We start from the raw sequence: 12,172 nt of genomic DNA, 5'->3' as shown, positions 1-12,172 counted from the left end.
CTCTTTGCCTGGTTAGTGAGTTTCATTCATGTGCAGAGCGGGTGGCTAAAGATGCTGGAACACCTTTACATTTAGTTTTGAACTGACCTTACTCTGTCACCCCATGTCATCTGTGACATGCTTCATCACAGCTGACACCGACATCTGGTGCGCTGCAGTTTAAAATGAACGCCCAGCATGGCAGTACTTTTACTTGCTGTTGAGCTGGGATTCCCACAGTATTATGTGCACATTGTTTGGTGTATTTTTGAAGGACAAAGACGGCACATTTTGTTCATTCATAAATCTTCGGCAACCTTTAACTGTCAGGTACAGCCACGCTCTGCTGCTCAGGACACAGGTAGATTTTATAGGTAGATTTTACACTTTCAGGAAGGGGTGGGCGATATGACGATATTAAATCGTTGCAAGGTGAAGACGATCTGTAACGATCTGTCAAACCGCAGAGATCGTGGGATCGTCTAGGGTACGTTCTATAAATTTCAGTTCTATGCTGATGCACCGAAGCACCAGACGTATTACGTCGTCAACCTGACTGACCAATCACAGCGAATTACAGGCAGTGACGCGCTTTCAGCTGTGGCTGAAAGCCAAACAGAGGAGTTGGTCGCTAAAAAAAATTCCACCTCCATTATATGGAATTGGTTTGGATTTTCCGCAACTGATCAACCGCAAGCAAATGTAATTTGTAATAAATTGTAATTTGCAAAGTTTGCACTGAAACGGTTCGCACATCGGGTGGCAACAGGACGAACATGTTCAATCACTTGAAAAGGAAGCATCCCAAACAGTATGCTGAGAGCCAAACAGCGAGGGGCCCGGCGGCACCGCAGGGGAGGCAGCAGCTAGCGTAAGCAGCAGCTAGCGTAAGCAGCAGCTAGCGTAAGCAGCAGCTAGCGTAAGCAGCAGCTAGCGTAAGACCAAAACAGACAACATTAACACAGACATTTGACAAAGGCACTCCTATGACAAGTCAAGCAAGTGATAGAGAGAGGTAACAGAAGCAGTTACCTTTTATCTTGCAAAAGATAAGGTACCGTTTCAAACATCTGCTTCAAGTAGTTGACCCGCAGAACGAGCTGCCCGGCCGAAAATACTTCTGCAACACTGCCTGTTTTTCACTTTTCAATTTAAGATTGTGATAAAATCGAAATCGTGATTTTATTTTTAAAAAATCGTGATATGATATTTTTGCCATATCGCCCACCCCTACTTTCAAGTACTGTCTACCAGTACGTCGGCATTTAGAATTAAACATATCTGTGCATATTAGACTAACTGTAAACGTAAATGCTGTCAAGATTGATAGAAAAAGACCCAAATGCTGAACTACCAGACGAGCAGGCGAGAAGGTGGAAGATGAATGATGCTTTTAACAGAATTAAACAAACAGGAGCTGCCGAGGCAGGATTAGCGAAATTATTTACAAGAAGTGCATAAACAAATTAAAGTAGACACAACAGAAAGACTGAGTCAGAAAGCTAGCCGAAAAGGAAAAGCCGTTGAAGATCCACGGAGAAACAATTACATACAACAATCTGGCAAAGAACAAAGATAAAGATGGAAAATATAATGAAGAAGAATCTGTTTCGACCAGTTGATGTTATGAATGTGGCTTCAGTTTGACCTCTCACAGGGAAACAAAATCTCCAAAGGAAAACTTGTGTTTTTCCTTCTATTTGGATCAAAAAGCCCACATGAAACAACATTAGTCATTTGAGCAGCTTCCAGTGTTGATATAGGAACTTTGAGTAAATGAACACAGTAGAAAGTGAGGAGCGTGATCAGCGCTGACTACGTCTGCTCCTCATTAACATAGAGCTCTGTGGTAAGCTCCACCCGGCTGGCATCTCCAGGACGCCAAAACAAACCACAGGCTGCAGCGCCACTCAGCTGCTGAAAACACGTGTGTGACCGCACACTGACCTACACAGTCAAATGAGTTGGTCCCAGTCGGGAGCCCAGTCTTGGTTCTGATTGGCCCGTGCAGGAGGCTGAGCTCTGACATCACTGATTGCTCAAGTTGTTGGTGATGTTCAAGTGTGAAAAAGTGTGTGTGTGTGTTTTATTTGGTGCAGAAAAAACAAAAAGTGTTTTGATGATCTCAGTCAAAAGTCCCCATAACTACAGAGTGACTCAGAAATACCAAAAAGAGGTACAACATGAACACAAAAGCATTTAGAAAACAGTCACTGAAAAGAGTTACAAAGCAGCTGCAAAGACACACAAAGCAACATCAAAAAGACACAAAACAATGACAAAGAGACTCAAAACAACATCAAAGACACACAAAGCAACATCAAAAAGACACAAAACAACAACAAAGAGAGACAAAACAACAACAAAGACACAAAACAACATCAAAGAGACACAAAACAACAAAGACACAAAACAACATCAAAGAGACACAAAATAACAACAAAGAGAGACAAAGCAACATCAAAAAGACACAAAACAACAACAAAGAGACAAAACAACATCAAAGAGACAAAACAACAACAACAAAGAGAAACAAATCAACATCAAAGAGACATAAAACAACAACAAAGCGACACAAAACAACAACAAAGAGAGACAAAGCAACATCAAAAAGACACAAAACAACAACAAAGACACAAAACAACAACAAAGAGACACAAAACAACATCAAAAAGACAAAAAAACAACATCAAAAAGACAAAAAACAACATCAAAAAGACAAAAAAACACCATCAAAAGGACAAAAAAACAACATAAAAAAACAACATAAAAAAGACAAAAAAACACCATCAAAAGCACAACATCAAAGAAAAAAAAACATCAAAGAGACACAAAACAAGAAACCACATTAAACGCTGTCCTGGAAACATGGGTGCCACCTCTGCTGATGTCACAGATCAGCTGACCTTTGACTGTGTTTGTGTGTTTACAGTCTGACCAGCAGTACGCCGGCAGTGTAGCAGACAACCTGAAGCGCCTGTAAGTCCACCTGCATTATGGGATGCCGTTACTACATATACTAAGTATAAAAGTCTTTGTGTGTTGTCTCTGTGTGCGATGTTTGTGATGTGTCCTTCCCTACTTCCTCAGTTCACTCTCTACTTCCTTGATTCCTTTCCTCACTCGTACCTTTTGTCTTTGTTGTTTATTTTCCTTCTTTTTATTTCGTCTGGTCTCCAGAACAAACCTCATGTTTTCTTACCGACTGTTACAGAATTTATGTGAATGCGAGAACATTTATCACAACTGGCTTGTTTGTTTCTTTATTATTTTGTCTGTTTGTTTGACTCTCTCTGTGCTTGTCTCAGTTTTCCAGCAGAGATTCAGTCGGGTCTGTTGGAGGTCGTCTCGCCGTCCGTCCACTTCTACCCCGACTTCTCACGGCTTCGAGAGTCCTTTGGAGACCCGAAGGAGAGAGTCAGGTTTGTGTGTTACACTCTGCCGACATGAGCCAGCCTCTGAGGAACAGCAAAGTTTTATGTGTGTGGTTTCAGAAAAGAAAACTTTAACTGTTAATAAAAACTTTAAACTGTTAATAAAAGTATGAAGTGAATCACACTGTTTGAGCTGCTGTAACATAAAAATCATTCATAGATCTGAACTGAAAACTTCAGGTCCTGTTAATCATCACCACTCACACTCTTAACTTCAAATCAGAGGAACTTCCTTTAGTTTATCTGCTCCCAGTTTTCAGTTGATCCTTGTCGGATCATCTTCTTTTCACGTTGCCTGTTTTTCTCAGAGGATTGTCTGTTGTTTGATTAATTAAGAGCCTCAGAGACATTCACCTGTCTTCACCTCCTCCTTCTCAATCCTGCATTTGGGTACACTTCTAACATTCTAACCTTGACAGAAAAAATGGACCTCAACAGGATCCGGCGGACTATTAAGCCCACAGCTATCAGGCAGAGTTTGAGGAGGTTCACAGTGCTGTAAAGGCGCACACTGACACTGTGGCTGAGCCCTCTGGGCCCTTGGTGAGGCTGCGGGTCGCAGGTGACCTTCTGGAGGTGCTTCGAGCTAGACCTCAGGTCCTCTGTTCTCTGTGTGTGGCTCAACTGGAGAAGGAAGTAAGGATGGAGCGCAGCCTTGGCAGAGACCTTCAGTAAAGGGAGCAAGCTGAAGCTGGACATCCGTGACCTCTGACCCCTCAGACGGCTCTGCATCAAGAACCGTCGTTCATCAACAGCTGATAGAAGCACATGGACAAGGGATTACTGTGGAAACCTTTGTAAAGCACTACAATACAGAGTTCCATTCACAAGCTTTACTGTGCAGAAAAGAAGCCTGATGTTAACCTCGTCCAGAGGCGGCGTCCACTTCTCTGGGCTCCGAGGCATCTGGGATGGACCGTCACACGGTGGAAACGTGTTCTGTGGTCAGACCCATCAGTATTCCAGATCTTTGTTGGAAGAAATGGAGCAAAGAGCAAAAGCAGCATCCAGCCTGCTGTCAGCAACCAGTCCCTGCAGCCAGGCTCTGTGATGGTATGGGGTTGGATCAGGGGGCAAAGCTCATTTCCACTTCTGTGACGGCAGCATTAATGCAGAAAAGTTCACTGAGATTTTACAGCAACATATGCTGCCTTCAAGAACACATCTTTTCCAGGGACATTTTACAACCAGACAATGTAAAACCACATTCTGCACATATTCCAAAGGCCTGGCTGAGGAAGAAGAGGGTCCTGGACTGGCTGCCTGCAGTCCTGACCTGTCCCCAACAGAGTATGCTGGAGAACTTTGAAACAACCCCCCCAAACCATGTGTTTGCAGGAAGAAAGGGACAAAATAACAGCTGAAACTCTTCATCACTTAGTTTCCTCAATGTCAGAACGTCTTTAAGTGTTGGGAGAAGGAAACATTACAAAGTGGGAAAACATTTACTGTCCTGACTTTTATGGGATGTGTTGCAGGTCTGAAATGTAAAAATGGATGTTTATTAACAGATGAAATGAAGCTGATGAGACAGAACAGGAAATATGTTGAGTTCAGACTGTCTGCAGAGAAGTAAATGTAGGAATCAGTGATATTTTATTTTCTCTCTCCGTTCTGTCCCAATTATTTCTGTTTTGGGTCCGACTCTGCTGACGTTTCCTGATTGAAACCCTGATTAAAACTCCGTGAATGACGTCAGTTTGCTTTAATTAAGCATCTCACTGTCACGTCTTTGTGAGGAAACTTCATCTGAACATCAGTTTTCAGCTTTTTTCTTTCCTTACAAAGATACTTGTTTCAGCACACACACTCACACACACTTTGATCGGCCCTCTCTGCTTGCGGCTGGATTAAAACAGGAAGGGAAGAAGATGGAGGACGAGGAGAGATAAATCAGAAGACTCTTCCTCTCTGTCTATCTGTCTGGTTACTGCTGAGTTATTTTCAGAGAACCGGTTTTAAACTTTATTCTTTTCTCCAAAAACCTGATTCTTCCTGTGGCTTCCTTCGGTTTGTCTTCCTGCTGAGTCTGCAGGGATGAGAGGAGCTTTTACTGACAAACACTGTCAGGACGCTACGCTTCATAATGAAAACGGAGAGACTCAACAGGAAGATGATTGTCAGATCTCATACGAGGGAAAATAAAGACGTTCGGCTACTGTAAACACAGAGTTGCTGTCTCTGAGTCTCAAATAGAGATTTCTGTCCTGCTGGAGTTTATTTCACTGCAGACAGAAAATTCATTTCAGTGTCATGAGATCCAGTCCAACAATGTACTTCAGTGTTCCCACTCACATCCACCCTGCTGGATGGGTGAAGCCAATGTTCTGCTGTCAGCTGTTACTGAGGAGCATGCATCTTCCATCCAGCAGCAGCCTCAGAGGATATAAGAGCCCAGTGGATAAACTATATCTGAGGCTAATGTTCCAGCAGAGTTAGCTAAAGACTGTGAATGTGCAGCAGCCACTTTTCATCCCACTGTTTTAACAACTTGGTCCTGGACTGAAGAAACTGAGCCACAAAGAGGGATCAGTTCCAACTCTCAGAGCCTGAACTTCAGAGCAGGGAAATGGTTTATTTATTGATTTATTTTTTCCTTTAGCAGCAGCTAACGCTAACAGCTTAGCTAATGAAGATGACGCACACCAACTTCTATGGACTTATTGTTGTTACTTTCTGAAAGATGAACATTATTGTTGCCACATTACTTTGTTAACTGAAGCTTTCAATGGTGAAACTATGTGATTTAAGAGAAAAAGGCCTTAAACTTGCAGAATGTGCGAGCTCCTCCAGCAGTGAGCAGAAAACAAACAGATTAACTCAGTCTGTGAGCATCACGCCGGGCTGTCTGCTCTCTGAGGAGAATCCCATTAAAAGTCCAACCCTGGACTCGGTTGTGTTTCTGATGAGCTGAAACTGCTCTCAGAGGGAGATGGAGGACGGAGTGGTGGCCTTGCATGCTAACAGCTGCTCGTTGGCCTCGCATGCTAACAGCTGCTCGTTGGCCTCGCCTCTCAGGTCGACTCGTAAACGGCTGAATATAACAGCAGGAAGTCGGTGCTTGGATGTTTTTATTTGGAGATGTTCTGTTAATAATTAGACACACCATACTGGTCGTGTTGTGTCTTTTTTAGGTGAAGGACATGAAATGACATTGATGATATTAAAGTTTTGAGTTCCCTTGTGTTTGGTTTGTGTCTCTGGTTCTTTTCTGTCCGTGCAGTAGTTGTTTTTCATGTCTGACTGGTTGTTTTCTGTCTCTGTGTTCAGTTCATTGTCACTTTGTGGTAGTTTGTGTGTTTGTTTAGTTTCTCTTTGTGGTCATATTGGATCTCATTATGCCTTTAGATTCTCTTTTCTTTTGTTTTGTTAATTTGGTTATTTTGGGCCCTTAGACTCTCTTATTTGTTCCTTTTTGGTCAAATTGTGTCTCTTTTTAGTTATTTTAAGTGTCTTTATTAAATTTTTTTAAATTTTTGGTGGTTTATATGGCTTTAATTTTTGTCTCATTTCTGTATTGTTTTAGATTTTTTCCTGCTGTTTTGTGACCATTTTGCATCTAAATACTCATTCATACATTAAGTCTTTTGTGCAGTAATTGATAGTTTGTAATAACTTTGAGTCTTTGTTTGTCTTTCAGAATGTTAACAGTTTATTTATTTAAGACATTTTGACCCTTTCGACCCCCGGCCCTGTACCTAGCAATGAATTGTATGAATATAACAAGTCAGATTGGTCGTGGATTGTAGTGATTGATGAGGACCCAAAGTGGACGAATGGTGATCTGGAGACTTTATTTAAACAAAGAAAGGTGCAGCCAGAAACTAACTAGAAACTAAACTTATATAAAAACAAAAGACCAAACTAACCAGAAGTCAACCAGGAGACAGGAAACAGACAACAGTGTGGATCTGACAATGACTGAGAGAAATCAAGAAGCCTAAACACACAGGAGGCTGATGAGCAAGTGACTGCAGCTGTGATGGTTGACCACAGGAAACCAGGTGTGTGTGGAAGAGCTGAGGAAACCGAACGGGGGGACACTAAGACAGACTGAAGGAGAAACCGAGCTAAGACTGAGAAAATAACTGAAAACCAAACACAAGAAAACATGAACAGAATAAACACATGAAGCTAAACAAGGGAAGGACACCAGAAAGGAATCAGAGTCTCACAAAAGGGACGAAACACTAACACTGAATAAAAAATAAAATCAGAGCAAACTCTGAAAAACTAAAACAGAAAATCCACAAACAAGCTGAAGTTCTCTCAGACATATTAAGAGCAAGCAGGAGTCGATAAACTCTTTATATTCTGGTATTTTGTGTGTTAAAAGCAACTAAAGTTTTAGAGCCTCAGACGTAATATTTTCCAGTTTGAACTTTGATCTTGGTTTTGGACATAAAATCAGTATTTTTGTTAAAGATAAATTATGTCTTTGTGGTCACACCCCTGCTGTCAGAAGAGAGCGTCTTCTTTATCTGAGAAGGGTCGGGGGGGGCTCCACTCCACTGATCAGGAGAGACGGAGCGCCGGACAAGGTTGCTTCTGTGCTAACTTTGCATATTTTCCTATAAAAGCCTCTTTTCTCAGGATTGTTTTTAGACCTCAGTGGGATTATAAAAAGGCTATTGACTCCCAGTGGTGAAAAAAGACTTTAAACCGCTGTTTTAGAAGGGGAGGGCAGGCTGCTGGAGGAGGGGAAGCCATTTATTTATGGGACAATAAAGTGAAATTGAGGATGGGATGGGGGGAGGCTTTTTGTGCAGAAGGAGTCAAAGCTCATGTGTTCATCACATGCAACATAAAGCCCTGAGGCTTTTCTTCTGGTTGGTTTTTGCCTGTTATGAGCCTGGTTGCTCCCTGATGATCCTCAGTTTTCTCCAGAGCAGACACAGTTTCAGAGCTATGTTATCATCAGCTGTGTTTGTGCAGCACCTGGATGAATATTACTCTGGTCAGACAGATGTTTTTAGTGCCTCTGCTGTCTTCTGAAGCCCTCACACAGCTGCTGGAACTTCTTATCTTGTTCTTGTGGTTTTTGGAACCTGGCTGTCAGGCCTGGCTGGCTTTCAGCTGAAACTGCTCTGATTCTTGACAAACTAAAGACTTTTAGAGGAAGTTGTGGCTCCTTTTTCCTTTTAGGTAGCTGCAGTTCTGTTTCCAGGAGAGTTTGTGGTTGTAGCAGCAGATCAAGTAGCGGAGGGAGTGACAGCACTGCAGTTTGAGCTGATAAGAAGCATCTTTTTCAATATAAAAATGCAGACTTTTTGGTTCACCTCCATTTAAAAACCTGCAGAAACTGAGCATCTTTAGGACCAAATCTGACTCTGAATGTCATCCTCATACTCTGATTTAGAATAATCTACCCTCTTCAGACATCTGCTGAGGATGTGATTACCTTTCTTCCCTTCTCCTCCAGGCCCCAGCTGAACAGGTTTTAAAAGGCTGGGAGGAACTTACCTCACAGTAGCTGCTCTCCACCTGTCAGCTTCTGTTGTTCAGGAATCTAAGAGGCGTGAACATAAATCTACCTGATCCGGAGAAATCTGGATCACCGTTTGGAAATCCTCCTGACAGAAGTTGGGTCACACTTTCTTTCTAAATGAAAGATTTAGTATCAGTGTAGCCCAGTTTGTTTTCTGCCACTATCTGTTTTCTGTTGGATTCTGTTATTGAATCATGAATCCATTGCTCACGGTAGCTTCTCTGCAGATGTTAAAGAGCATTTCACTATTTTCTTTCCTCATCTACAAGGAATTCTTCCCACAATGAACCTGATTGATTGACCTTCTTCCTGCCGCTGGCTTGCTCCATGATGGGAGTTGCTTTCCTCCATTCTTCACCACATTAATATGATTTTTATCAACGGCAGCCAAATTACTGGGCGGGCTAAAAACTTTACTCTCAGGCACTCAAACTGTCAGACACATCATTTGTTCCCATTTCTTTAGTTTCATCTATGAAAAACAGCAAAGATAACACAGTTTGACAGACAGAAAATAGGATTTCTGCAGCAACAAGGTGATTCCCAAAGAGCTATTAGCTGAAAACTTGGCATATCTCAGCATGGTGTGCAGTGTGTCCTGAAAACATTTGGTATACTTGTGTTCAGATCACTGCATATATTTCCTGTTTTCCTGCTAATAAATAAAGAAACGAGGGCTGGATCAGCTCAGTTCTGTATGTTGTGATCTGTCTTCTTTATTTTAAGCCCTGAGTCACTGCTCTGGGATGTTACAATGAGAAATTGTCAGAGTTTGAACAGAGAACTCAGGCAGCTGCTGAGAAATGACGAAGTGTGTCGGACGCTGAGTGTTCGCTCTGCAAATATTGAGCTGTGTGTGTTTGCTGTTTACCAAACCGCGACTGTACACAGATCCATCCGTCCACCGCTGACTGCTTTGTGTCGTTTCTGGGAGAGCCTGAAATTTATGGGCGGCTGTTTTTTTTCCATCACACGGGCTGAAGGTATCGATGGAAACCTGCAGCGTTAAAACTTTAATCCTGTGGTCATGTGACAGAAACATGCTGGGTGGGTTTCCTCTGAGCTGTCAGTTAAACAGAGACTAATTTAATCTGCTGCTCTGCGTGCACCAAGAGGTGATGGAAGTGAGGAGGCCGCTCCTGCTGGAGGAAGCCGCTGACAGCTCGTCTACGCTGTTTTCTTGTCATCTCTCTGAAACAGCTGAGCGTGTTCTGATGTTGGACTGGAGCCGTTCATCGTCTTAGCTTTGCATGAATTTAACCTGCTTTTCTACATTTGTTTAGTTGTGACTGCTTCACTAAGAGGTGTGTATGTTGTGGTGGAGGTTAACATGTTGTTTCTCCTCCTCCTCCTCCTCCTCCTCCTCCTCCTCCTCCTCAGGTGGAGGACGAAGCAGAACCTGGACTACTGCTTCCTGATGATGTACGCTCAGTCTAAAGGAACTTACTATGTTCAGGTAAAGTACTGAAAGATCTGGGTACAGCGGTGGAAAAAACATTTATTATCAATATCAATCTGTTGTTTGCTGGATTCACAACATGGAGTGAGATCTGCACCATGGGGATGTTATCACACACAAAGCATCTCAATTTATTTCAGTTTTGTATTCAAAACTGTGTCTTGATCAATAAAACCCATTAAGCTGCTTATAAATCTCAGTTTGAGGTAAATAAAAACAGTTTCTAGGCACTTTATTTATGAGATGAAGTTGACACATCTGTAATAATAGAATAATACAGAGAAAGTAGTGTGTTTGTTTATGGCTGATGAATTTATGCATCTGTTTGTTGGCATTGTTTCTTCTGTTGCTCATTTTATGTCTGATTTTGTTTTTCTGAGTTTTCTTTGCATTTCTTTCTGGTCATCTATGGGACCAGGAGAGAGAAAACAACTTCAAAGATACACAAAAGGACTTTAGAGACAGACAACTTCAGAGAGACAAAACATAATTACAAAGAGACAGAAAACATCTACATAGAGATGCAAACAACTTCAAAAAGACACATAATGAATAGAATGAATGAATAGAAGAGAAAATTGCTTTAAAGTGACTTAAAATAACCACAGTAAGTCACAAAACAACTTATAAACATGTTGGAAGATACACAGAATGCCTACAAAAGACACATAATGACTTCAAGACGTGCAAAGCAACTTCAAAGAAATAATAAAATGACTTCAAATACACAAAAAAATAACTACAAAGAGGCAAAAAACATCGACAAATGGATGCAAACAACTTCAAAGAGGATCAGAACGCCTGAAAAGAGGCACAAAATGACTGCAAAAATATACAGAAATACTTTGGAGAAGCTAAATTAATTGAAAGAGACAAACAGCTTCAAGCAGACACAAACTGACTGCAAAGACTCAAAACAACCACAAAAGATACATAATTACTTCAGAATATAACTTCAATAGATGCAAAACATGTTTTGAAGAGATACACAATTCGTAGAGAAAGGCAGATCATAACTTCAGAGGCAAACAGACTTCAAAGAGACACAAACAACTACAAAAACACACAAAACAGCTTCAATAGATGTAAAGCATGTCCAAAGAGATACACAAAGCCTACAAAATGACAAAGAGACACAAAACAACTACAAAAACACACAAAACAGCTTCAATAGATGTAAAGCATGTCCAAAGAGATACACAAAGCCTACAAAATGACAAAGAGACACAAAACAACTACAAAAACACACAAAACAGCTTCAATAGATGTAAAGCATGTCCAAAGAGATACACAAAGCCTACAAAATGACAAAGAGACACAAAACAACTACAAAAACACACAAAACAGCTTCAATAGATGTAAAGCATGTCCAAAGAGATACACAAAGCCTTCAAAATGACAAAGAGACACAAAACAACTACAAAAACACACAACACAGCTTCAATAGATGTAAAGCACGTCCAAAGAGATACACAAAGCCTACAAAATGACAAAGAGACACAAAACAACTACAAAAACACACAAAACAGCTTCAATAGATGTAAAGCATGTCCAAAGAGATACACAAAGCCTACAAAATGACAAAGAGACACAAAACAACTACAAAAACACACAAAACAGCTTCAATAGATGTAAAGCATGTCCAAAGAGATACACAAAGCCTTCAAAATGACAAAGAGACACAAAACAACTACAAAAACACACAAAACAGCTTCAATAGATGTAAAGCATGTCCAAAGAGATACACAAAGCCTTCAAAATGACAAAGAGACACAAAACAACTACAAAAACACACAACACAGCTTCAATAGA

The 12,172-nt window shown here is 41.1% G+C and overlaps 1 protein-coding gene across 3 annotated transcripts in view; it reads left to right on the top strand.

Annotated features, from left to right (window-relative positions):
* mgat4b (alpha-1,3-mannosyl-glycoprotein 4-beta-N-acetylglucosaminyltransferase B) overlaps nucleotides 1–12,172 on the top strand; it is a 94,529-nt gene that overhangs the window by 59,224 nt on the left and 23,133 nt on the right. For all 3 annotated transcript variants that reach the window (XR_011917789.1, XM_072395186.1, XM_072395185.1), the window contains exons 5-7: nucleotides 2,912–2,958; nucleotides 3,288–3,401; nucleotides 10,282–10,357. Coding sequence is in view for 2 of the 3 variants with exons in the window: in XM_072395186.1 (XP_072251287.1) it covers nucleotides 2,912–2,958; nucleotides 3,288–3,401; nucleotides 10,282–10,357 (237 nt within the window). In the remaining variant the exon portion in view is untranslated. The remainder of the gene's footprint in view (nucleotides 1–2,911; nucleotides 2,959–3,287; nucleotides 3,402–10,281; nucleotides 10,358–12,172) is intronic.

The sequence above is a fragment of the Leuresthes tenuis genome, unplaced genomic scaffold (assembly GCF_036924035.1).
Source record: "Leuresthes tenuis unplaced genomic scaffold, fLeuTen1.0.hap1 SCAF_11, whole genome shotgun sequence".
Taxonomy (NCBI): Eukaryota; Metazoa; Chordata; class Actinopteri; order Atheriniformes; family Atherinopsidae; genus Leuresthes; species Leuresthes tenuis.
Note: the sequence above shows the minus strand (reverse complement) of the source record. Positions and strands in the feature narration are given on the sequence as shown.